Here is a 23,240-nt window from a genome sequence, read left to right on the forward strand (position 1 = left end):
AAAAAAAAAAAAAAAGGTGGGGGTCATGGTTACCCCCGCCACCATTTAACTCCGTCCCTGGGCACAGCTGCCTATTAGGGTTTTCCTTACTTATTCTTTTTTCCAGGCATCTTTCGTTTCAATCATTCAGTCATTTTTCTATATCCATGTGTCCATTCGCAGAACCATAAACTCATCAGCATGCAATTTAAAAGTTGTCCCAAGTAATGTTTTGAACTCATGCGTCAGTGCGTTGATCTCTGCCGTCCAGGAGTGTGTTTCTTTAAGAATATCTCGCCCTCCCCACTTGTTCTCTTTTCCTCTTTTTTTTTTTTCTTGACTCCTGCCTGGTATGCAAACATAAATTGAGCAGTAACGTGTTCGCACGGAGAGCAACATATCTGAAAAATGTTACGTCAGCCGCGCGTCGGTTTGGAGCGGTAGCTGCGCTGAGTCAACACCCCTCCCTCCAACCACCCACCCACGCCCCCTCCATCCACGCCCCCTCCACACCGTCGCACACACGGACAAGCACCAAGCAGAGGGAAAAGAGACGCGTCTCCCTCCATTCAGTGTGCAAACACGCGGAATTCAGGGAGAGATGACGGGGGGCGGCTGGGGCGCAACCGGACTGCTTCTGTTCGCGGTTTGGGTCAAGGTAAGGTTCGAAAGAGCGCACTTGTGTAGTCAAGAAAGGTCTGATCATGACTAATTACTTTGTTTGAACAATGCACAAGAGATGTTGACGGACGTGCTGCTGTTGGGGAAAAAAAAAATTGTTGATTATTCTCCTGTTTTGAACGTTTCAAGTCTCAAAAAATATTTGTTGATATCATTACCGAGTTAGTCAACTGTACTATTTAACTTTTAATTGAAAATGGATTTGGGCACAAACTTCTGGCAATGCAACCATATATTTATATATAAATCACATATATAAATATGGAGAGAGAGATAGAGCGATAGATAGCGGCCCCTCCCCTTTCCTCCGCGTCGTATCCCCCAGGATGGCGCTCAAGTCGATGAGACGCCGCACGCGTCTCATCCTAATCAGCAGCGTGTGTACACTCAGCGCCCACTAATCGCCTCTCCAGCACGTTATCTCCCCTCCCAGGCGGCCGCGACAGGTGCCGAGAACTCCTCACGGTGGTCCGGCCTTGGTTTCGTCCGCTCTTAAATCACTGAGCGTCTGATATGAAGGCCGTCGTCCGGCGCCGCCCCCTCAATTGCCTTTTCTTTGAGACATTCTACAGCCGATGTCTGTTTTTAGCTCACGAAATTTCCAGAGAGCTTCTCGCTGAGGTGGCGGCCAAAACATGACGAGATGCACGGAGAGCACGGATCAGCGCATTCGGTGACTTCCGATCAACAAGTGACCCCGTCATGTCAGGTCATCGGCGCGACTATTCTGGCCTAAGATGAAAAATGAGGCTCTATACTTTGTTTGGTCTTTGGAGGTCCTCTTGTACGTGATTTGCGTGTGTGGGCCAAGTGGCCTGTGGCTCTGACCCTAAATGGAATACACCTTCCTTTGTGGGTGACATAATGGCATACCTTCAGCGAGCCTCGGAGGGCTCTCACGACATTCCCTCGATTCGTGGAGCCATGCAGAATCTTCCCGGAGGAGGGGGAAGAAGAAAAAAAAAAAAAGGACAAATGTGCCCTTTAGAAGCAGCTATCTGCGCAACAATTTCTCTTCTGTCACAGTGCCGGCCGGGCCACCGCAATCCCTTTGAATGATCTCGCTGGAATTCTCACAAGGAAGTCGGCCGAAAGAAGCAAGAAATTGTCGTGTTGATTCAAGGAAATGGAGCCACTTAACGTTTGAATGCCGCCTCACGCAAACACTCCAGGAAGCTGATGGCGGGATCCAGACCTTAAAAAGATAACCGAGTTACTTGAAAAGTCAAGTACTGTTTACTTGAGTTAACAAAAGCTAGATTGCAAATGTGGAAGTCATTTCAAGTGTTGATGACAAAGACGGATTTTTATTTCGCTTTGTTGCGGGACGGGACGGAAAAAGAACATGGAGAAGGATGGGCCCGGATCGGGCACTTCTCACAACATCTGGCTTGTGATCAATAGACGGCTGGAGCAAGTTTTTGGAGTGTGTTAACATGAAGGACTGCTTTCAGTTACACAACAAAAGCTTTCATTCCCATCCCATTGTTGCCATCTGGTCTTCATCTCCGCCGGGTGTGTGTCATGTCAAGCCAAATTGAAGTGGTACTTGAACGTTTCACAGTGTTGCTGGCGTTCTCGCGTGAGCGACTCCGCTCAAGGTGTGCCCGGATGCTCAAGCGGGCGTTTATTCCATTTGGACGGAAAAAAAATGGCAAAGGCGATGGAAAACGGGAACGGGGACAGGGCTCGTCAGTCGAGACACTGGCACTCGAAGTTGTTGTGCGAATTTGATACAGCGGTGCCTTCACTTGACAATTCCGAGCCAAAATTGGCGTTAGGAGCAAGTGTGGAAAAAAAAATGGAGCAATAAAGTACATATCGTGCATTGCCGAGAGGCCACCAGTAGATGGCAACGTTACAGCAGAAGGGGCACTTTTGTTCCTCTTGGATAGTTTACAGTTGTGTGACTTGCAGGTGGTTGACCCCCCCCCCCCCCCCCCCCCACCCTGAACCCTCTTGTGAGCACGCTTGTTCCCTCAGCAGGCGGTTTGCTTTCTCACCATCCAGCCTCTGGCGTTCCGTCCCCGTGAAACTTGTTGGACTCCATCTGCCTCTTCCGTCATTGCAATGGAGCGCCGTTGATTTATTCCCGTTTTGTTTGTCCCGAACTGCGTCATCTGCTCGGCATATTTTTTTTTTTTTCTTCACGTGGCTCACGACTGGAGCGTCCCCCTCGCCCGTTCAGCTCTGCCCCAGCCTTGACCTCAAATCCCTTCTTCCCAGGGCAGGAGCTGCAGCGGGAGCGCTCGGGAGTGGTGCTAACGAGAAGGGGGGGGGATCACCCCCCCCCTGACGGGAGAGGTCAAATTAGAGGGAAGTTGAGCTTGGAGGTGTGCGAGCAGTCTTGTCAAAGTGTTGAAAACGGTACTTGGGAGCGTTGTAAAGTTCGGGAAAGAGGCCCCATTTGACACTTCCCAGGGCAGAACGAGGAAATAATGGATGAAAAAGGTCAACAAGGAAGTTGAAATCGGAGCATGATTAAGTGGCTATGATTTGTACTATTCACATTTGTACCATGGATTATTTCAATCAGGATTTTTTTTTTTTTTTGCGCTGATTACAAATCTGCCTTTGTTTTGTTTTTTTAGCTCATCAGGTTTAATAATAATAATATTGATAGTAATTACCAGTCAATATAGCTCAGTGCTAATATATATGGAAAACGCCATTTCCATGCTAATCGTTAGCATCAATAGCAGCCGTTTTAGAAGCAACTCATTTGAACACAAATGGTGGAGCAACACATTTAGACATACGGTATATTGTAACATTATTTTCATTTTTTTTTTTTATCTTATGGCAGCATTAAATCACAATACACAAACAGTTTAATTCTTTATATTTTGTTTAAAAACAAAAGAGCGGGGCAGAGTCCTGTGAAGGATGTCCCCAGAGCAAAAAAGGCCAAGTCAAGGAAACGTACATGAAAGCGTGTCGCGCCGAGCAGATAATCTCGCAGCGCCCCGGAGCGAGGGAGCCGACAGGGACTAATTCCAGATTCCGTGACGGCTTGGAAAACAAATAGAAGCGCGGCTATCTGTCTGCTGCTGTGAGAGGGCGGAATGGAGATTGGATTGGAGTGTGAGAAATGGCCAAGTGGGAGGACAGAAAGGCTCAATCTACTACTAACAAGATTGCCTGTGTGTCTGGGTGACTGCTTGGGTGGCGGGTCATAGCTCCGGGCGTTCACTTATCAATAACAAACCTTTTTCACCATGTCTTGAAGCAGCCGTCGGAGAATCGATGTTTTCTAGTCTTCGGTCGGATGAGCATTTTGAGGTCAATATCAGTTGACAGCAGAGGGCGCTATTCGGTAGCCCCCTCAGAGGAAAACAGAATATTCTGCTTTCTTTAGGGGGTTAACATTTACGTGTCAAACGTGTGTTTTTTTTTTTTTTAATACATTATTTTCTGTAAATTAGCGTAGCGATCAATGAAGCATTTTTTTTTTAAGTGCTTATATCAGGTGGCAACTGGGAGCATAATTTTAAAGACCTTAGCGTGAACTTGACTGCCAACTCTAGGTGACCTTTTGTTTTATTATTATTATTATTATTTGATGTTTTCCAGAAGCCCGCAGCATGTTGTTTCAATGCTGAGCAGTGATGGATGTTTGACCCGTACAACGTCCAAACAAAAAAAAATAAAAAACGTGCCCGCTGGCTACTGTTGTTTCAAGGCATTGACTCACTTGACGGCCTTTGTCCGTGCGTGGCGCTAAATTTAAAATGCCACTGAGGAATTTCGTCCTACCATACCGTCGTCCGATGACTTTGCCCGAAAGCTCGCGCTCGCGGTGATCTCGGTGGGGGACAAAAAAAAAAAACGTCTCACGTGTCCCCGACGTGTTGGAATTTGTCCTTTGCAGTAGTTTTTATTTATCCCCTTTGCCCTGCTCCTGTTTTGAAGCAGAAAGAAGAAATTTGATTTGTTGATTTCAGCAATATCATTTTTTTTCCCCAAACAGTAAATAAAAACCTTTTTGTATGTCAATTAATTTTCACATTTTCTGAGAATTCGACCTAAATATACCCCCCAAGGTGCCACCGAGTGAGTAATGTGCCAAGCAAACAAATGTTTAACAATCGTTTTGCCGATGCGGGGAGGAAGGAATGCGTGATTTAATTCTGACTGACAAAGCAGGAATGTTTCCACTTGCAAAAAATGTTTGCAGGGCAAGAATGTCTTTTTTTTTTTTGTGTGCTTGTGTTTGTTTTTTAATAGAAGTCGTGTGCCTGCGAGAAGCTGATTGGCAGGAGAGGCAAAGCTGGAATGTGCTTCCTGAAAGCGGCTTTATCCCCATAATTGTTACTGTTAAATCGTTACGTGATCGGCAGATTGCCAGCTAGCAAGAGACTGTATCGTGATACCATGCACACTGTATTATGTGTTCTTAATTCCCGCCATATTAACGTGGGTGACATTTAGTACTTGGCACCAAGAATGGCTCAAAGCCAAAATGAAACTTTTATAACACCCATTGGCTTCATGTAATTGAAAGTCTTTTGCAACGCATGCTAATTAGCCACAAAATCCTGGCAGCTAGCCACACGTAAATAAATTTGGCTAACTGTTTTTTTTTTTTTTTACACAACGGTTGAAGTATTTATTGCTTTTTCACCCACGCCAGCGAATGCGGTAGCTCGGTAATGAATAATCCTTAACCGCTCGTTAATATCACAACATTTGCTAGCTTGAAATAGCTGTGGCTAATTTGTGGCTACTTTACGACAGCGAGCTGGCGGTTTACGCAGCAAATGGGCGACGTTCTGTATTCGCCGCAATCATGTGACTGAAAAAGTGAGAGCGCATTTGTTTAAATCAAGTAAAAGATGACGTTTTCCCGCACTGATTGATGGACCCGTGCGATATTCTTGCGCTGACATGCCCCAAATCTTTGCTCCGATCTTGTCTTCTATATCTGTATTTTCCATTAATTGTCTAGTTTTATGGATGTCTTGAAGCGTATGACACTAGCAGCGCACAGATGTAGTTTTGTCGTACATCCTGCTTTTATGTCATCATACTCAGCCTCTCCCTTTTCCTGGAACTAATCGATTTCTGGTTTCCTGCGCCTCACTGGTTGGACTCTCCAAATGGATGACCGCCGCTTCTTTTGCTGGCCCTGCAGCGGAGCGGGAAGGTCACTGAGGTTAAAATGATTTCCACTTTTTGAGTGAGAAGGATAGAGAGGTTTGTTTTTTTTCAAGTTGGCATCCCGTTGCCAGGTTGTTAGGTTCAATAGATATTAAAGGTTGTGCGTTTTACTCGTGGACCCTCAGTGAACCCGCATGCCCGAGTTTATCTGGATGACGCAAGAGAATCGGGGCAGATCCAGCACTTGTGTCTCATCAGTTTCAGGCACACCCAGCTGTTGTCATAATTCTCCCTATTTGAAAGGCCTTCTGTGTTTCGGTCATCTTGGACAATCCGTGTCATTGGACGAGAACAGGATTGATCTTTCTTCGGTCGGATGGGTTCCACCCTCCACTGAAACTGCCCTCATAAACCACGAGCACGATGAACTGAAAAGCAGAACCATAAAACACAAACACAGTGGCCGCTTTGGCGCCCACAATCTGCTCTAAAACTCCCAAAACATACTGTCCAATCACACCTAATAAAATAAATCCAGACCATGGTAGGGTGGGATCAGTAGGATCTAACAGGGTTACCTTGTTAGAGCTTTTATTGAGATTAGTTGGGACTTCTGCTTCTTTTTGCTCTTTAGCTGCTCTAAATCTGTCTGGTTCCGAAGCAAAGTTTTTGAAGAAGAGACAAAGTGTCCGGGAATGACCTGTCTCCGACTCACCTAACAGGACTGAGGTCTCAAGGTTCTGGTTGTTCTTGATGGAAACTTGAGAGACCGGTCATGGTTTTCAGATCTCAACAGTGCTCTTTTTGTTGATAGTTTCTGGATTTATGGGAAAGAACAGTATTTACCATCTTGGTACACTCCATCTCGTCACCTCTTGACTTGACATACTGTATCCCCTTCGGATCTTTGTGTCAAGTCTGGAAAGTTCCCAACCCCACAGAATGCGTTGCCATCTGTTCGACGCGACAACTAAGGCCTCATTGAAGAGCATTGTAAGGCTTTTGATGGCAGAAACAATTTGGGGCGCTATCAGGTCGGAACCTGAGATGCCAGAGCAAGTCCGAGCGTGAATATCTGAACTGAGTATGTACATTTTGCAAGCTTGTTTTGGCTGTTCTACTCATTACTACGATTACAGGTTACCGACTGAAACGTCTGGAGGTATTTAGGGAAGATTCCTGACAGTCTTTGGGAATGTTTGGTGTAATGGTATTCAGTTTCTTGTTCTGTGTTATCAGCACTGGTCCAAAATCAATCTTATATTTGAGGGACAACTTCCTCTGGATGTTTTTTTGGATATGCCCAGTCAATACCATTTCGCTGACCCTCTAAGCTGCTCGGCTCGTCATTGCCTTGTTGCGTCTTGCTTTAAAGATTCGGCTTTGTTTTCTGTATAGCTTAAGCAGATCAAGACTTTTAGTGAGTTTAACCTGCTTGTTTTTTGAAAGGGAAGGACAGGGTTAGGACAGAAGCCAGGGATTCTTCAGCACGCTTGTTCTGTAGCTATGCCCAAGCGTTGCCAAACCCTGCTCCCCACTGAGATGACCCTGGGCATGCGCTCCAGCTGTACAAACACAGCCTTATTGCTGAGCACACTCGCATGGTTAAACTGAGCCAAATCCAATTATTTAACTAGCCTTGACACTCCCCCCCCCTTGCACCCTTCTTTTATATATAATATAAATGGATACATTTTGTAATATTTCAGTAGCACCTAATCAGCCACCATGTTCAGAACATGAACTGCTTTGCCAGGCTAAACAAGCCTGACAGATTTCTTTCTTGTGGTTCTCCCAGCTTCTCCCAACATGTTAGCTTTGAGCTAACGCTAGCTTGTCTCTTTAGCCACGTATTTAGAAGAAGAATACGAACGTCAACAAAAGCAGCTGTCTCCCGAGAATCATAAGCACCCAGGTAGTTTTGTTACCTTCGATCTTCTTAATTTAAAGGCCGGCTGTGCTTCAGACGTCAGTGCTATAATTTATGCTAACGCTCCTTGTTGCCAGCCATAGCACGAGAATGACAGGGAATGATTAGTCAACGTACTGGAAATCCTCAAACCGACTACGCCGACGTTCCAGACACGTTTTCGGAATGTCTTTTAACTAAACCTTTAATGTCTTTTTGAAAGCAGGTCTCTCACTTCGTAGGGTACCTTTCAATGATGTCGTCCGAGTTAATTGTACCCTGTGGGAGTAACACTGACAAGACAGTTCTTGGACCTATTTACACCGTTGGATCGGTGAGAAAAAGCAAAGCGTCCGTGGTCTCGATAATGGACCATCAACCTTTGCCTGTTATCATACGAGGAACTGCAGCAAATTTCTGAGCACATTTTGCTCCACAATTGGAGTTCGGCAGTGAATGCAGACGAAGCGAATGTTGCTGCTGGCAAAAAAGTTCAGGAAAACTCAACAGTACAAACTTCTTGGCCCCAACGCACTGGTACGGGAATCTTCACAGATCGCATTTTATACTTAATGGTTCTTGCTTTACGGCGCTGAGGTTTCATTTCCTTCATTGAATGTGGTCGTGATTTGGGCCAAATGCTTGCCAGTTTTGTTCTTTGTGTATTTCAGAGAAAACAGCTATTCAGGCATCGGTCTACTGGGAGGTCTGGCGTGGGCAGATTGCGTAGGTTTTAAAAGGCGAAGAGGTCTGTGTTAGGGGAACTGCCATGATTGCCATGCCGCAATGACTTGCGTTGTGATGGCACAAGTGAAATTGAGCGAAATAAATCCATTGACCAGAATTTCTCATTTGGGGAACCGTACTGTACGGAATGGTGTTTTCCCTCACTTGCTGTTACTGTTACAGCTCAAGTGATAAGATCATTGAAAAATGACTGACTTTGCTCCAGAAATGCCTCCTTCAAGGCAATTTTTTTTTCTTCTTTCAAGAGGAATTTTATTAGTGTTATCTCTCAGGTCAGTACGAACCTGCGGAGCAACTCCTACTTATCTCTTGATGTCTTCAGACACGTTGATTAAATTGAAACTTGAGATGTTTCCAGCGTGCGGTTACGAATAAAGCTCGGACTTTGAATGGGCTGGCGTTTTCTTGTTGTGGTTTTCGTACGCTGCAACATCATCAATCTTTGTCGCTGCTGTGTGGTCTTGAGCTCAGCGGCTTCCAACCACACCTTGCTTCATTAGTGCTTATAGCCAGCGATTGTGGTTATTTAATGCAGCCACTGCCAGGCGAGTAAGTCAATTGCATCTATTAAAGTGCAGCACAGAGTTTTGCTCTCTTGCCAAAATTTAATCGTGTGAATGCTTCCAATGTTAATGTGATGGACTGGCCTGAAAACCATAAACACACTTTCACACTTTTTTTTTTTTTCCCCCAACAGCTTCAAATCAGCCTCCCCTCTCCGTGGAAACCTTTTTGACTCGTTCAAAACATGGAGTTTTGAAAATCGAAATGATTTGTAGCGAATATTGCTCAATACGAAGTAACAGATGCAAATTGTTGCATCATCGGCGCCAATTGGCTCGACCTGATTTTGATTTAATTGGACGTTTTTGGTCTCCGCAGAGTCCTTCGTCTCTGCCCGCCTATATTGAAATGAATAACTTTGTGAAGCTTCGCTTGGCGTGAAAGCGGAATGATAAATTGGTCAATCTGCTTTTGGACCCGAGGACAGAGGAGATTTCGGCAGAGGAGCGAAAAGATGGATGATTTGGGGGAAACAAACTCGGGATTGTCCACCCTGGCTCGCTTGAGTTCCACATCCTTACATAATCTCCCGCCTGCGTTACATGCCGCAATCCACGAAATGCCGAGCCAAGGCCATCAATCACGGCGAGAGTCAGTAGTCAGAAAAACAAGTGGTCTTTTTTTCTTCTTCTTCGTATTAAGTGGGTGTGATGGAGCATGCATTTTGGGTGGATGTCATAGCAAAAAGTCCGAACGAAGCCTTTCAGCTGCCTCCTTTTGAAGCTCGGGAGAACGTCGACAAAGCCGAGCCAATGCAAATGAGCGAAAGAAATACAAGCAACATCTGTGAATTTTCCTCTTTAACTCATTCAGTACCATTGACGACGATAGACGTCTATGTGATTAACTGGATGCGTTTTAATAAGCGTGTAACTTTAGTCGACCCGAGCGAGGCTCCCGCCTTTGACTAGACGTCCTTTCAGGAAATGACAAGCGACGGTGACGTCCCTGACATCACCGTGGGAACCAACGAGGGCCTGTCATGACTTCCTGCCGCTGATATGCACTTTAAGCACCAAAGGGCCAAAGGTGTCAATTTCCTCCGCGACACATGAAAGCCCGCCCGATCCTATGAACCCTTCCTCTGTCGCTATGCAAGTTTTAGCTTTGCGATTGGGCGGTTACAAACTTTTGCTGCTGCTGCTGTTTTGTGAGCTGTCAAAGAGCTGTTTTGAGGGCCTCATTAAAAAGCTCCACTTTAAATATAAGACCAGCTATTACCGAGCGGGACGTGAAGTTTAGTGCTAAATCTATTTTGATCGTGTGACATTCTGCCCGGCTACGTTAATGGCTCCTAAAGGCCTCCGGCGTGGATTTCGCACGTCTGTTTGTGTTGTCCCACCACATAATCAGTTCGTAGCAATTTGGCGCCCGCACACGTGGTGGGCAGGTGGGCTGAATCTCAAAAGGAATTATGCGATTTGCTTATGTTACACTCTTTAGTCAAATGTTCACGTCGCTTTTTTTTTTTTTTGTGATGAAGCGCGATTTACAGCGAAGAGACGGCACAGCCGGTATGAACATTATCGTATTCGCTCCCCTGTTTGTGTTACAAGCCGATAGTTTGCGGTCCCGAACGCCGGCAGATAGTTGAAAAGAAAAAAAAAATGGCCGCCGACAACCATCATAAAAAATGATGGATGCTGTAAGATGAGTTCTCCAGTTGCCTTTTACCCCCCGCGCACCAATTTTTTACGCTAATATTCTTTATGATGCTTCTTTGAGGCGACAGCTGCTGCAACAATTACCTCACGCTCGCCCGGGTTTTTCATCCCAAAGGTGTTTGATCAAGGTTGAAGAATGGATCGTCACAGTCGTTCTCGAGCCCTTCCCGCAAAGTTGGACGCATCGGAGGAGCTTTATAAAGAATCCGTGTTGGGCCGACAGACGAGCCTCAAGAGACGGAGAGGTTGAAAGGAATCTGGCAGATGGGCTGAGAAGGTTTTGAAGAAGATTTGTAAGATAATTAAACAATCCATCAGGAGGCGGAGAACGTGATGAAAGTGCTGCTTGGCTTTCTCGTGGCGAATAGGGAAAATTGGAACCAGGAAGTAAGCCAGAACTCTCTTGGCTTTTAGTCGTCTTATCTGTAGCAAAATTACAAAATAGCCTCAAAGAAGTTCTTAATCCCAAGGTTTCATCATCAAGAGTGGAAAAATAGATTCCAATATGGCATACGAGAGAAAAAGCTTCTTTTTATTTCCTCTGACGAGACGAGCAACGAGGGAGAGGAAAAGAAGGCCGCAATGTTTCCTCTTCCAAAATGTGTTAAGTGAATACTTGCAGAAATCCCAGATTAGCAAAAAAAAGAAAAAAAGATCTTTTCCTCTTCAATTTCGTTCAGACAGGAGCCAGTCTTCGAAAAAAAAAAACGGCCTGTCCTTATTCAAACGTTGGACGTGAGCCTGCTTGTAACACAAATCCAGATTTTTGCTCTCTGCTAGCATGCTCGCTTTCTGGCTCAATGTCAATGAAATAACGTAAAGCTGCTGTTCACTTTCTGCCTTCCCCGCACGAGACTTCATCAAAATGAGTCGTTGACCTTGTCAGCTTCTTCACTTGACCTTTGTCACACAAATTGATGTCGCAAGAGCTGTGATGTCATCACGGAACCGCCGTCCGTTCTCCAGGGGCTGTTTAGTTTGAATCGTTAAACACTGGTGGGCAGGGACGACACGCTCGGGTGCGAAGCTGAGGTTCTCGTGTTGCGCTCGTATTTTGATAAAGCCTCTCTCGTGTCGGCCATTTGTGTTCCCATCGCATTCAATGTTGCGTGGGGGTCTTGAAAGCACTTGAGACCACTTGAGAAATAAGCAGTGGAGCCACGTTCGGAGCTTTTCTCACATGGATAAAGTGGATTTGTGTGGTTTTCGTATCTGACTGGCTTGACTCCAATGTTGAGTCATTTTGCTGGTGGCCACGGGAAGAAAAAAAAAATCGTACATTCAACCCAACCAAATTTGATCCACCCTACTTAGGAGAGTTTTTTTTTTTTTTTCTTCACAGAAGGCCTCATTGACGCAATTTTTGTACCACTGGGGAACTTCTAAGGTTGGAAAAATATGTGCTTTCGGACAGGTTTTAACTCATTCACTGCCGTTGACGGGAATAGACGTCGAAGATCCATTTGAACTGGGCTAGTTCATTTTATTTCCATTTGGACTTTTTTTATTCAGTTATAGTTTTAGAATTAGTTTTTGAAAAGGCTTTGTTTTAGTTTTAATCCAATGGCAGGGCAGATACAAACAGATATTGGCACTTTTCTTCACGTTACCGTCCACGTCATCACTTCTGCTTGCTAACTAAGTCCAACTCGGCGGAGGTAGTCGAACCGTGTCATTGGCGGGTGTTTACGAGCTGCGGAGAGCAGCTGTGGGCCCCCCGATGTGTGAATCCTTGAGAATGCGGGTCCTGCCGCGTTGCTAATGGGCCCTGTCCAACATTCCTCCCGCCTGTCGCCGCCACACGAGCCGGGATGCTTGCTCATGTCCGATGACATCACATCCTTCCCCACATTCACCCTGTCGAGGACTCCAAGCAAAAATAGAAGTTTTCCTACGATACAAATGATTAACCTGCGGAGTGAAATGGATCTTTCCAATGCCTTCACATTGATCAATTTCTTGCTTCCAGGTTGGCGTGTGGGCTAACAACGGAGATGCGGTGTTCATCCGAGAGTTCGCCCTAATTCGTCGAGACCATTTCTCAGAAGAGCCTCTCCACGACACCAGCCAAAAACCCGAAGATCCGGTAAGCCATTTTTTAATTCCACAAATTGCGGGCTTGGAGGCTGACGACACGAAAAGCAGATGAGTGATGTCACCAAAGGCTTGTTCGGAGGCCGCAGACTCCCCGGAGCCGTATTTGTGATCCCTCTCAGCGCTCGCTTGGTCTCGGACTCCATGGTCCATGTTGGATCTCGGTTCAATATTGAGCTTGATTCACAGCCAAGATAAACGCGGCTTAATTAGCGAGCGCTCCGGGAGCCGGACAGCGGCCTCCGATGAGTATTCGCTTTGACTTCTGTAGGCCGCATGGAGGCTGACATTGTTGACCTCGTCCCCTCGGGAAGAAGCGCGACACCTTTGCTTGCATCTGGTTTTCCCGGCCACCGTGTTCACATATACTTTAGCGGACTCAGCCGTGAATGAGCATAAAGCATGAATAGCAGTTATAGACAAATATTCAAAGTTCATCTAAGTGGGGGTCTGGTGACTGAGATGTTGGCTGACTCGAATGAGTCAGCGTGAGGATTAGGAGATAATTCCATCTTGATCCACTGAGGGGAATTTTTGCCAGACCATTTGCTCCTGTTCTTCAAATTCAAAATGAGTTAAATAAATAAATAAATTTAAATAAATAAATAAATATATTTAAAGAAATGTCTTTCTTTTTTCTTTTTTTTCTTTTTCAGTTTTTCTAATTCTTGCCTATTTTTATCTTCTTTTTCTTTACTTTCTTTTTCTTTTCTTTTTCTTTACTTTTTCTTCTTCTAAGGTGACCTCTCTTTTTGTGTGGGCTGGTTTCGAGTCTTATTTGTTGGACACTTAAGGCTATCCTGACGGAACAGCATGGAAGCTCCATGTACCCCCAACCGTTTATTGTCTATATATATAATAAACACTTCACTTGCTCACACATCTATCCAATTTCCATACTCCTTACAGCCAAATGAATTTTGGCATGAATAAATCAAATTTGAACGTTTACAACAAGGAAGGGTGATTATTTGCAAAGTGCAAAACGATGCCATTCCAAGCACAAAATGCTTCTTTGGGGAACCAGCCCATATTTGCCTTCCCTGACATGTTTGCTTTGACTTAGCCGTGCATATTTACAAGATGCTGTTTGGACAGAAGCTCCCGAGCAGCGAGTGCGGTGTCGAGCAAGCCACGTGGCGTTGGCTCGCGGGAGCTTTCTGTCATCCCGCCCGTCTGTTTGTTCCGTCAACATTCGCTCTCAGTAAATTCCTGGCGACCATGATGTGGTCTTGCGCTGTTGCACTCTGGGTACCAAAGTTATGCTGTTGAGGTACGAGGCCTCGCCGCATGACAAAGTGGGCTTGTGTGCAGCCAGCTACTGTTGCCTGCAGATTTGGATACATTTTCATCTCCTTTTCAGTGGAGTTCGCTAACTGTGGTGAAAAAAATTAGAAACCAAAGGCAGATTCGGCTTTGTCACCTGTCCTCCCCCGCAAAACAATTTCTGCACCTCTTCACCATATCAAGCCACGGACACATTTCCCGGTAATTTGCAAGAGATTGTTTACGTATCAGATTGCACCAATGTTTATATTCCATAAACAGATATGCTTGTACAACTGTGGAAAGAAAAAGTCCGATCCAAGGATTCTTGGATGTCCTTGGCGCTACCTTGGCACCGCACACTCCGACGGACTCCAAAAGGAGCTGATTGTTACTGTTAAGCGCCTCCTCGTTTGTTGCGTTGGGAAGACAAACATGTTGTCCTGAAAGGGAATTCCCAAAACACCTTGCCTGCTTTTAAACAAAGGTGCTGTTTAAAAAAAAAAAACAGTAGCATTTAAAAAAAAAACTTGTTTATTTATCTGTGTAGCACTTTAAGAATTTTTATTTATTTATTTATTTATTTATTTATTTATTTATTTATTTATTTATTTATTTATTTATTTATTTATTTATTTATTTATTTATTTATTTATTTATTTATTTATTTATTTATTTATTTATTTATTCATCCATTTATTCATCCATTTATTTATCTATTGTTAAATTTAGTTTATTATTTAATCAGGTTTATCAAGGTGAAGATGATTGATTTATTTATTGTTAAATTTTGTTTATTATTTAATCACGTTTATTAAAGTGAAGCCTATTTATTTATTATTTGTTAATTTTTTGTTTATTATTTAACCACGCTTATTAAAGTGAAGAAGCACAAAAACAGCACTCCCGTGTAAGTAACCGTTTTAACCTGCCCGTAATTCCCTGCCGCTGAAAGATCTCCCGCCACCCATACGGAGCGGCGTTTAGGTTAACCGGCTGGCGAGAATTAAGCCGTTTGCAAATCCCGAGAGATGTCGAGGAGGGTTCGGGTTGGTATGTGAGGATTCTAAAATGAACTCTGCCTGGTTGCCTGGTGTAGTCATGTGACTAGCAACATGAAATTACACTCGTGACGCAATTGTTTTCGCCTGGTGTGAACTTGCACATGGTTGCGTGCGGCTAACATATCGACAGAAGGTTATGGTCTTGGCGGGGGAGTGTGTGCTGGCGTCCCTGTTGGGTCCGTCCAACCGCTGCAAACGCACACCTGCAGCTACACACACACACTTTTGAATATGCTGGAACCCGCCGAGAAAATGCTCTCAAAATGGGAGCGATAACCTTGGCAACGCTTGCCAAGCTGAAAAGTGAACAGCGCTTGGAAGACAAGGCCCACTTGGACCAAACATTTCGAGAACATTGAGATAAGCCTTTGATGAATATTTTAAGTCTCTTTGTGTTGATGGAAAGTAGTCAGCCCTGGAGACGTACAAAAAAAAAGAGGCGGGGCTTGGATGGGATATGTAACAAGAGTCCCGGTAGAGTAAAATGTAAAGTGCTTGGACCAGCCGTGATGTATTACAGAAGCGGCACGACTCGGGAAAGCAAAAGAAAAGAAAAGTAGCTAGATGTTATGAAATTGATGCTGATGGATGTCCGCAGTGACTCGAAAGGACAGAGTCAGAAACAAATGCGGCAGTGAAGGTAACCCAAGTTCAAGGGAAGGGAATACAAGAAGCAAGACTGATGAGAAGAACCCAAGGACGGTATGTTAGAAGAGAAAATGCAGACGACAGAAGAAGCCCGAGAACCAGATGGAGAGAAGTTTTCAAATGGATCTGAAAGAGAAGAAAATGAATGACGGGTTGACTCAATTCAAAAAAATCCAAATTGAAAAATTTGATCGGGTTCACCTGATTAAACGAAGCAGGTCTCCTCGAAAGATGGATGAACTTGCGAGGCGTTTACAGAACAAGTCGAGGGTTGGAAAATGATTTCTTCTTGAGGGAATATGTTTCCTGTTGCAACATGTGTTTTCCCGCCTCCTCAACTATTCCTTCCATCCCCAAATCACAAAATGAGGCGACCCGGCGAAGCCTCCAAATTTATGGGCGATTACACGCAACGAGGATGTCCCTCATGAAAACATTCTGTTGGGAAGCCGCACGGGCCTATGATTGACGATTTCAAACGCAAAGATATCTGATCGGATTCACGGCCATCGATCAATTGATCGACGTGATTGTGATGTTATCACCACCCCCCCTCCCCTCCCTGCTCGCATTCCTTGCAGTAATTGCGATAAGGAAGGGTTTGTTTGGACTGCAAATTGTTGGGCAATTATTTGCGGCGCCTGGGGTTTTCCAGGTTGGACCACAAGCAAACCGACAGCATTCCTCAACAAATTCTCAGCGACCTCACTTGGGATAATGACAAGGAAGTGAATTGTGGCTCCTCCTCACAAGGGGGCGACGTCGAGGTGCCTCAAACGCGGTTAATTAAGACTTGACTGCTGGTCGTTTCTAATCGTAGCCACTAGGTGTCACTGCTGAGCTGAATGCATCCGCACCAACGAGAAAGTGTTTAAAATGACGTCCTTGTTTGCCTTTTCTCGCCTCCTCGCGGTATTTACTGGCCGAGCAGCGATTAAGCTCTCATCACGGTAGCGTATTTAGACAGCTGGGGGTTTTCGGAAAAGCTGTTTGAGAGGTTTAATCGATGCTGGTGAGTCATGTTGCCACTTTTTGTCTTGCTCCGTTAAGTGGACCAGTGTGAACCGGACAGAAAAAGAGGTTGATTGTGCTTTGTAAACTGTCAAAGAAATTTGTCTTTGTATTGCAGGATGATACTTCACTGTTCGAAAAATTTGTATTGACAAGTTTGTTCAATTTCAAGCTTCTCGCATTTGTGGAGATCGTGGTCAAAACCGCAACCTCATTTATCAAGCTTGGATTTGTCTTGTTGATTTATATTCAAACCGAGTTCAGGAGCAACTGAGGTTAATGTATTTTTTTTTTCTCCTTCTTTTGAACTTTGCTGGAATCCAGACAAGAGCCTTCATGACAGGTGGAGGAATTGTTTGATACATGCCTTGTTGAAACTTTAATTGCGCGGATATCAAAAGAGAAATTTATGGGTTGCGCTTGAGATTTATTTATTTTTTTCTCCCTCCCCTCCTTTAATCGTTGCCGTTTATAGGTCAGGCGCGGGTCACGGCGAGGAACTCAAGTGCCGCCTCGCGCTCCTTGTTATTGCATCATTATCTGACCGAGGCGCAAATCGATAGCAGAGGACGCTCCAAACGGGTTCAAACCTCACTTTCAGCACCTTCATCACGTGACGATCGCTTTCTCCGCTTGTTCCCGAGCCAACGACAACACCTAATACATCGCCAGCAATGAAAAACACATGTAAGCGATGCGACTCCGTTTTTCAGGATGAAAATTGAAACCGCGGCTCGACGTCTCTTTTGGTGCTAATTTCTTCAGTGAGAAATAAAATGCAGTGAGCAAATTGGGATTATGGCTCACTTGAATCGACTTTACGCTAATCCTCAAACATAAGACCGGTAGCTAAAAATTGCGGTGAGTTCAAACAAGTAAAAAAAAAAAAAAAGACAATTTTATTAGGTGTACTTCAAAGAACTCGATAAAACTGCAGTTTAGTCGTTCACCTTCCATCTGTCTTAACTTGGAGCGGCGCTGGGGAATTACATCTCTATTCCGATCGCCGGCTTTGGACAAGCATTGGGAAATGCGGTCGCTATTCAGCTGCGGGTCGTTAAAAAAAAAAAAAAAAAAAAAAAAATCAATCCTGGTAAAACATTTGAAGGCAGCTGCCCAGAAAGCTGTTTTAACAATAACTTTGATGTAAATCATGCCTAGAGCGTAGAGAACTACATAAATGTGCCCTTTTTTAGTTGAGAAATATTACGAGGGGCCACGCCAACCAGTGAAGCAGGTGATCTGGGGTTGCCGTGGTAACAACAGTGGTAAAATTCAAATGCTCGGGAAGTCTTGCGTGAGACGCCGATATTCACCATGATTAACCTTCACGACTTTGTTGCTTGGAGTCCGAAAAACCTCCAGCAATGTTGTGGTCCAGCGGGTTGTCAATCAAACACATTCATTTCCTTCTTCGGCAGCCCTCGTTGTCAAGCCAAATGCGGCGGTTTATTTTCTGTACTTTTGCACTTGCAAATATGAGACGGATTTCTTCTGAAAGCAAACATCGGGATTGTGGAAAGGCTCTTTCCCCTTGGCGCCGCCCGCAATGGGGTCAAGTGGATGTCCATTTGTGGTGCGAGATTTGGCTTGATCACCGGCTGGCACTAGATTTTTTTTTGTTTTGTTTCGTGCCATTGCAGAAAGTGGAAAGTCTCTCGGTTTATGCCAAAAGACGTCCATCCAGCTGCTTGTTTTTCCCCCAGAATTGTCCATCCACCTGGACGGCTCCCCACCTCCACTCCACATGCTCTGGGCCTAAAATGCCAGATGTTATGAAAGGCGACGTCACTCCTGACCGCTTTTTGCGAGAAGAGATGATTTACATGGGGCTCGTTCGCAGTCACAACCTTTTTTTTTTTTTTTAATCTATGTATTTTTTGGGACATTCTCAATAAAAACCCGGTGGGCCTGTCCAGAAGCAAAACGGGACGAGCGAGCGAAGAGGAGACCTTACGTGAGCATCGAGAAGATCAAACTCCGTTGGACATCCTAATTGACGCAAACGTGTGAACTTGCAGCTGCCCTCCAACTCTTTGCACGCTTGAGTGAAGCCCATTTATTGATTGGCTCCTGTGCCAGACTTGAGGCCTCCCCCCACTCCTCACATTGCACGTACAAATATACACTCCTCCCTCCCTCCCACCATCCCTCCCTCCCTTCCCCAACTCCAAGTTACTACTAAGGACCCTCGGCGCAGAACGAAGGCTACAGGCGGACCAGACGTTTAGATTAACCCAAAGAGGAGCACCGACGGCTTGGTCAGGCTTCATGGAGCCTTCAACATCTTGCAAACTGCTTCTCACGGCGATTCTCATCATGGTACTGTAACATCTCTCTTTTCTTCTCGTCTTCACCACATCTGCATTTGCATCCTTAAATGTTGTTTACTATGCGGCTTGGCACTCCAGAGCGGCGCCTGGTCACGCCTGGATGTCCTTTCGGCTTTACTGCAGCGACTGAAAAGTGTCCCTTTCCTTCCCTTGAGGTCACCCCCGCCCCCCCCATCCCGTTTTTTTTAGTTAGGATGCAACGATGCACAAGACAAGGGATTGAGCAGATGTGCACCTATCGAATGTCTTGCCAACCTGACAAGGCCAATCCAGTGTGTGTGTGTGTGTGTGTACGAGTCGGGTTTCCCTTCCACCCGTCCAGGAAAATGTCCTCACGGTGCTGACAGGTGACTCGCATTGACTCTGTCCATCAGCGAGCATCGGCGCTTTCGCTCATTTCCGCCGTTCCGCTTGATTGAGTACACGGGCCGCCTTTCTGCTTTTCCCATCCGCCATGCAAACGAGCTCAGCGTGTCCCCAATGCGCTCCGACGGATTAGATAGCCGCCAAGCGGACACGCGAGCCGTTTGATTATTAGCTTCGAATCCTCGCAGGAGCTTCTATTATCCCGCTTGCACGGAGAACAATAGCGTAGCCGGTAGCCAATTCTCCGTCCTCCGTCCTTCTTGTCCTCTCGTCTCTCCACCAGCCTTGTCGGGCCTCCGGCTCTCTTGGCTCGCCAGCTGACTGCAAAATTCTCTGATTGCCTTTCAAAAGGAGGAGAATTAAGAGGCTGCCCGACAAAGTCTGTTTATTTACTGTGGATCCAAACATTGAGGGGAGTTGGCTAGCACACAAAGTTAAAAGTAGCGCCGTTGCGTTGGCTGCGGTCTGCGTTGGCGGCTGCCATCCTCTTTGGCTCCGGCCGCCGTTTACATTCACGACACGCACGTTTCGAATAAGATGAACGCTGGTTCCATGTGCTCTCTTTTTGCTACTGTGTCTCAACTGAAATATAAAAATGATCTTGAATGCAGTAGAAGCTCTCAGGTGGACTAGAAATTTGAATCTATTATTGTTGTTGTTGACTGAGCAGGACGAAGTACGTAAAAAAAACTTTTTTTGATGGTCGACATATTTTCCTCTTTTGCTTCTTCTAGTTTCCCTCGGAGGACGATTATGATTGTCAACAAACTGACGAATAACTAGATTGAAATGAGAGACTAGTAAAAACGGTTCGAATAGTTTAAAAAGACAAATTGCAAGCAATATCTCTATTTTTAAAGTGAAGGCAATTTGTAATTTTATTAACGACACAAAGTTGATGCAAAATTTGTCTTTGCGGGCCACATAAAATGATATGGCGGGCCGTATCTGGCCCTCAGGCCTTGGGTTTGACACACCTACGGCTTTGAGTGATCACTCAGCTCAAGTCTTGAGTTTTGGGTTTTTTCTGACTTGGGAGGTGTTTTGAGGTAGCTGTGGGGGGATAAATGTAAATGCAAAATACCGTCTTTGTGTGATTCGGCTATTGCGTGAAATGATACGAAGGTCTTTTTTGTTTCCCTCCCTTTGCATTTCTTCACCAGTTTAAATCCTCCGATGAGTGGCAGATTATTTGATTGAAAGCGTTTGCAGCTCAAGTCTTTTCAGACGCATTCCCACTACCACGGGTGGTTGGATGATTTGTCCCAGCGTTTCTTCCAGTATTATTTTTTTTTTTGATGTGTGAAAAAGAGGCAACACAGGGTCTCCGGCCTGTCGGGAGCGGCAGCTTATTTTGATGAATGCCAGCTTAGCCTGCCTCGCTTCTCACCCTCGGGCGTCATTCCACGCACCGCCGACGGCGTCGTCAACATAACACGCATGCAGTCAGACGGAGGTGATGCCTATCACATGACCATGCCGACCTTTTCAAAATAAACACATTGTTTTACAGCTTAATGAATCTGTCCTATTAAATCACGAGAAAATGAAGCCCCGCCCCCGTGCCCCCACCACTAGGGGGTCGGGGGGGCATGATGGATGGATAGATGGGGAGGATCACGTTTTTTTCTGGCTGTCACTCGCCATTTGAGAAGCACGTTGTCCTCAGAGTCACAAAAATTCATCTTCTCATAATATTGACTTTGGATGCTGCGGAAATATTCCGAGCTGTGTTGCCAAATCTGGCGGCAGCGCGCCATCGAAAGCAGGGAGCGCACGTCGGGCCTGAAGTGAAGCAGAAGGGCGATGTTTGATCTCACGATGCTTTCTCGACACGCAGAGCTCTCGGACGGCCCGTTCCGAAGAGGACCGAGACACTCTGTGGGACGCCTGGGGCTCGTGGAGCGAATGTTCCCGTACCTGCGGAGGAGGAGCGTCGTATTCCCTCCGACGATGCCTCAGTTCCAAGTAAGTCTATTTTTAGTCATCACGAATGGCAAACGCTAGAGAGAGGCCCGGATCGCACGAGCCGTATTTAGAAAATGGAAAACCTCGTTGACCTTTGGATAAATGGAAACATCTCGTGGCCAATTTGTAAGCGTGCGTTCAAACGTTCTCCAGACTCATTTGGACTTTTTGAAAGAGAAAGCCTCCCGCCTGCAGTGCGGCTGCTTTCTATTAAACTGCCATCATTTGGCTTTAAAATTCAATCTGGTCGGCCTCTCTCTGCTGCTCCCAGTCGTTCCGCCAAATAAACCCAGACAATTGGCCTAATAGCGTGAGTCAACCTAGCATAGTCTGCGAGCAGAGTTCCCGAAATGCTGCTCAACCAGCTACTAAAACTATCCAGACATCCAAAGAGGCGGGCCCGAGTTCATTCCTGACAAGAGGAATGAAAATGGATGACTATTCCAAAGTCAAATCTAAGCTTGGGGTCTTTAGCAAAGGACTTGCGGAACCAAGGACAACAAGTGAGGACAAAAGAACTCGTAGGTTTTCTAGCAACGTCACGTTTACAGACTGGGCAGTAGCCACGGTGTGACTTCATTGCATTTTGCTACTTTACACTTCCCAGCATGTATCACCCACCCAAAACCACCAAACGTAGCCAGATGGATCGCCTCGCTCCATTAGCCATTGGAACAAAAAGGCAGGCTAGCTGAGTTAGCTTCGCCACATCGTTTTGGGACTCTTTCATACCAAAACGCTACCACTAGGTGGAATTGGATTGGGGCTTAACGACTTTGTCCGCTATATGCAGCGTAAATAAGCGCTAGCAATTAGCAACTAGCAGTAAAACCAAACCTCAGAACCCCAGAATTCACATTCCACGCTGGGTGCTTTTGAGGCTGGTCTCAACAGTCCTGCATAGCATCAAAAACTGGAAGGCGACGGCCTGGTTCCCTCGTGGTTGTCTGCCACCGTGCTTTTGGACTCGTTAGAGATTTATCTTGGCACGGATCGATGAGAAATGTTTATTTTTGTAAACGTCTTCGTTTTATTAAAGGTCAGCAGATTTCAAAGTGTGATAAATCTACGTTGACTATAGTAGCGCAGTGTTGCGCCGGACGCATGCTCACACGGTACGGCCCGCCGCTATTATGTCTTTGCCAGCTCGCCGCAGAACCTCGCGCGCTTGTGGCTGGCCACAAGCGAAAAGTTTTGAGCAAATGTGGAGTTAACCACCGCCTTTTGGGTGCAGATGACTGGCGTGTATTGTGGTTCGCCTCATGATTCAACAGCGGCCAAAGCCAGTTCACACAAGTGCTCCTTTCCCCCCCCCCCCCCCCCCTTGCTTCTCCTCTAGGACCTGCGAAGGGCAGAATATCAAATATCGCACATGCAGTAATGTGGTAAGTTCGGCATCTTCATATGTTGCCGCTTCGTATTTGTAACGCAAATCTTTTTTTTTTTCCCTCGATGGAAAGCATCATGACGTTTTCTCATCCTCAGGATTGTCCGGTGGACGCCGGAGACTTCCGGGCGCAGCAGTGTTCAGCCCACGCCGACGTGCGCTTCCAGGGCCAGTACCACGAGTGGCTGCCCGTGTACAACGACCCGAACAACCCGTGCGCACTCAAGTGCAAAGCCAAGGAATCCGGACTGCTGGTGGAGTTGGCGCCCAAGGTTCTAGACGGGACGCGTTGCTACACCGAGTCGTTAGACATGTGCATCAGTGGCGTGTGCCAGGTGGGAAAGGATACCGAAAGAGCAGCCTGAACACAATTTGTTCTTCGTCTTCATTTTTAACTCATTCACTGCCATTGACGGCTATAGACGTCAACGATTCAGTTTGACTGGGCTGGTGGAAAAT

At 45.7% G+C, this 23,240-nt stretch overlaps 1 protein-coding gene across 3 annotated transcripts in view; it reads left to right on the plus strand.

Moving 5' to 3' along the window:
• Positions 1-447: 447 nt before the first annotated feature.
• Positions 448-23,240, plus strand: part of adamtsl3 (ADAMTS-like 3) — a 32,653-nt gene continuing 9,860 nt past the window's right edge. Inside the window, exons 1-5 of one of the 3 annotated variants that reach the window (XM_061284177.1) lie at positions 448-637; positions 12,614-12,730; positions 21,267-21,394; positions 22,734-22,779; positions 22,880-23,116. In XM_061284177.1, coding sequence (XP_061140161.1) covers positions 581-637; positions 12,614-12,730; positions 21,267-21,394; positions 22,734-22,779; positions 22,880-23,116 — 585 coding nt within the window. In that variant the 5' untranslated portion in view covers positions 448-580. Of the gene's footprint in view, positions 638-12,613; positions 12,731-18,898; positions 19,050-21,266; positions 21,395-22,733; positions 22,780-22,879; positions 23,117-23,240 lie in introns of those variants that run through there. The other 2 variants (XM_061284173.1, XM_061284184.1) reach the window with 2 other exon arrangements.

Source organism: Syngnathus typhle, linkage group LG1 (assembly GCF_033458585.1).
Source record: "Syngnathus typhle isolate RoL2023-S1 ecotype Sweden linkage group LG1, RoL_Styp_1.0, whole genome shotgun sequence".
NCBI classification, from domain to species: domain Eukaryota; kingdom Metazoa; phylum Chordata; class Actinopteri; order Syngnathiformes; family Syngnathidae; genus Syngnathus; species Syngnathus typhle.